This window comes from Elephantulus edwardii, unplaced genomic scaffold (assembly GCF_000299155.1).
Source record: "Elephantulus edwardii isolate Elephantulus edwardi_28Jun2011 unplaced genomic scaffold, EleEdw1.0 scaffold00514, whole genome shotgun sequence".
Lineage (NCBI taxonomy): Eukaryota > Metazoa > Chordata > Mammalia > Macroscelidea > Macroscelididae > Elephantulus > Elephantulus edwardii.
Genome location: NW_006400264.1, coordinates 265,622 through 269,482, shown reverse-complemented (window position 1 = coordinate 269,482; position 3,861 = coordinate 265,622). Strand labels below are relative to the sequence as shown.

At 38.4% G+C, this 3,861-nt stretch overlaps 1 protein-coding gene across 1 annotated transcript in view; it reads right to left on the bottom strand.

The window, feature by feature from the left end:
• Positions 1–3,861, bottom strand: part of HEPH (hephaestin) — a 308,125-nt gene that overhangs the window by 166,453 nt on the left and 137,811 nt on the right. Inside the window, exons 9-10 of the mRNA XM_006903126.1 lie at positions 2,769–2,980; positions 1,690–1,840 (exon numbers count right to left, since the gene is read on the bottom strand). Coding sequence (XP_006903188.1) covers positions 1,690–1,840; positions 2,769–2,980 — 363 coding nt within the window. The remainder of the gene's footprint in view (positions 1–1,689; positions 1,841–2,768; positions 2,981–3,861) is intronic.

The following is a 3,861-nucleotide window of genomic DNA, read 5'->3' as shown; positions in this document are numbered from 1 at the left end:
CATCTAACATCAGCAACAATATCCCTAGTATGACGATCCCTTCTAAACCCAGCCTGGACTTCCGGCAGTTCTCTGCTGATGTGCTGTTCTAATCGTTTTTTTATAATCTTCAATAGAATCTTGCTTGTATGTGAAATCAATGACACTGTTCTGTAGTTTCCACACTCAGTTGGGTTAAAAGTAACTATAATATTAAGGAAAGATCCCTGGTGGTGTATTGGATTCTTAATTAGAAGCAGATAATTGTTAATTCTGTCAGCAGATAGAATTCACCAGTTGATCTATGGAAGAAAGATGGGCAGTCTCCTCTTGTAAATATTTACAGTCTTGGATACCTGTTGGACAATTGCTATGAGGAATCAACTAGAAGGCAGTAGATTTCAACCTTGTTGGTAATAATGAGTATAATAAACTTGCTACTAAGTGGTCTGATCGAAGTGAAATACATTTACGAACATGATTAAGTTCCAAAGACCAGATTGTTTTTCCAAATTAGTGTTATTTGAGAGGTGGGGCCATGCTCCACCTTCAGCACCATTATCCCCTCAGACACAGAGAGGAATTGGGGGTGGGAATGGCAAGGTGTTATTTATCATCTACCACTTACCAGCACCTGCCTGGGATGGGGACTTTACTCATCCTTCATTCACTCCAGCCTCCAAAATCCTTTATGGTCCTTTTCCTTCTCTTATCATTTTGAGTCCCTGCTTAACCTTCACATTCTCTCCCACAACCTTGTGTTGTCCTGTCACCCCTCATCATCTGTAAGCAGACTTAGACATCATGAACAAATGGAAGAAGGTAGAACACTTACCTCTCACATGACCTGGTCATCAATGAAGTCTTGAGTATATCATTCAAAGTATTTCACAGAAGGTTGTGCAAGCCCAGCACTGCATAGGTTCTGGACCATCAGAAGGACAACTTGGATTTTTTGTTTTCAAGTTGCAAATGTGAAATGACAGATCTTGAGATATAAGTAAGGAATGAGTATTACTTCAGAAGATAGTGTCATTATTTTGTCCTTGGATGATAAGATGGTTACATGGAGGAAGTGACTTTTGCGTATAGCCTAAAGAGCAGAATTTCAAGTGGAGGGAATAGTATTGCAAACATGGTAATAATAAAAAGTACAAGATATGTTTGTGGAAAGAAAAAGACCTTATTTTGCTGGAATATGACATAGGAGAGGAAGAGTAGTAGGAAATAGAAAGGAAGATAAGCTCACAGATGTCATCTCAGCTTATTCCTTTTATTCTCTAGTGGCCTGCTTTATGCTTATCCCTTTTCCATTATTTTCCACATCATGTGCAATACAAGAGGTGGATCTGGTGACCTAGTGGTAAGAAGCTGCACTTCAATCCCAAAGGTACATGTTTTGAACCCACCAGCTGCTCCATAGAATAAGGGTGAACAATTTCCTCCTGTTCTATTACTGCCTCTGAAAACCTGTTGGAAGAACAGCTATGGGTCGATTCTGACTCAGTGGCACACAGCACCAACAAAGATAGAGAACAAGAATATGCTAGTACTATATAAAGGTATCTGCTGCCTAAAACGGAAACCCTAAATCTAAGTTTTCACTTGGATAAAATTGACTAATGGGGTCAATGTTTTCATGATTAAAGTTATCATTATTCTTGTTTAGGAATTCCTATGTGTAGCCCAAGGCAAAGTTATTTCCCATACCATGCATCTGGTTGGAATCTTGGAAGCCTTTGATATCTTCTGAAAGAAGTCGGGAATCCAACATAGCGGCTGCATGATTGGTACTGTTATACCAGCTTTTGTTCTCATCCAACACAGTGAACAGTAGAAAGAACTCCTTGTCCACTCCTTTCTGCTGAACCAGTGGAGAAGATCGGAGGAGAGAATGACAATAGTTTTAGCAGTTCTGTACTGTGGAACTGCATAATTAAAAGATCTTTAATCTCTCCAATGTCCTTTTCCACACTCAAATATAAAGCCATACCTTTTGCCCAGAGTGACAACTGTTGCTCCCAGACTACTCTCAAATTTCCATTGGATGAAGAATAAAGGGGAAATGTGGATAAATTTAAATACTGAGGAAGAATGTAGTAAGGAAGGCAGAGAAGAAACACAAGGTGAGTGTTAAGGAGAACAGGCACAGGAAAAGAGCATAATAGAAAGTCACCACCTGAGCAGAGTGGGGGAAAGCAACCATCTGAGCAAGGATGAAGACAGGAAATTATTACTACTGTTGCATTTGAAATTTATTGAGTGTTTATTATGTTCCAGATAATATGCTAAGAATTTTATATGTATTATTTTGATTAATTTTCACAGAAATCCAAGGTACTTTCTTCCATTGTTGATTCCTTTTTACAGATAAGGAAGTAAAGCAAAAAGAGTAATGCTCCCCAAACTACAGAGATGGAAATTATGAACTAGATATTCAAGCATACAATCAAACACTAGGGTGGATTATAGTTAAAAGCAAAGATTAGGAGATTTCAGAGATAACAACAGTTTTAAAAACCAACCAAGAGATTATAGGAAGTGTTAAAATGGAAAGAAGTAGGCTAAAGGTAGATGTGTTTTTTTGAGTGAAAGAATGGCATGCAAAATATTATAAAGACATTAACAATTAATTTACTCTTCAAAAGTTTAGTTATTTTTTTTTTGCTATCCCCTCACCTTAGAGCTTAGCTACATAGCTTAGCTACATACTTAATTCCTACTCAGCACACTCATCCACATCTTCCTTCTAGTGGATTTCTTACCCCAAAGCAAAGCCTTTACAATACCTGCTTGCCATTTGCAGCCAAAGCCCCAGACTTGCACACTAGGAGGGGACCCACAAGGCCAGAATTTGTGTCTCTGATGGGATCTGTGGCAGAGAAATACATCCAAGCCATACATGCAGAGTCCTGAGCACTGGGGCCAGCATGTGGCGGTACTGTCCAGCGGTATGTTACTTTCTCAAAGGGTTTTGCCACTAAGCCACGATAGGATGAACCTGTAGATAAAACAGAATTTTTCACAATGGCTATAGTGAAAACCATCAGTTCCAAACAGTGGAGTATAGAGAATTATTTGGATTCAAAGTAGGTGAAACATTGAAAAGGGTCCTAGGCTATAATTCAAGAAACTAGAGTTTGGTTTCCAGTTCTGCTATTATTTGCCATATGAACTGAAAAATAATGTAAATTTATCATAGACCTTTAGGAATAAAAACTCAATGCAGTGGAGTTGGAACTGATTCTCTAGTAGGTTTTTAGAGATTTTAAATTGCGTAAGAATGCACCAAATGATAGACATGCAAAATACATAAAACAATGGTTAACAGACTTGAAGAAATAGAAAGCACCACAATAGTGGTGGCTGTTGTTGTTGTGTACTGTAGAGTCAGAATCGACCCAAGGGAGGAGATTGTCCATCTTTCTCCCAGGGAACAGCTGTTAGTCTTGAATTCTGTGCCTCTGGGATTGCAGTGCAGGTTCTTGCCAATAGGCCACCAGAACTCTTTACAATAGTGGTAAGAGATTTTAACAAATCACACTTACAAAGGGATAGATCAACTAGAAAGAAACTAAACAAAGATGCAGAAAATCTAAACCATACTGGACCTTTTGTACGTATTCAGGGTATTTCAACCAACCAAAAATGTATTTACTTTCTTATTAAGTGCACATGATACTTACTCCAGAATGGAACACTTATTAGGACACTAACTAAACCTTAAGAAACTAAAGAACACGGAAATACTACAAAGTATTTTCTCAAACCACTGGGCAATGAAACTTTAAATTCATGATAAGATGTTGTTGTTGTTGTTGTTATGTGCCGTCGAGTCGCCTGCGCCTCATAGCGACCCTATGTACAACAGCCCTAAACTCC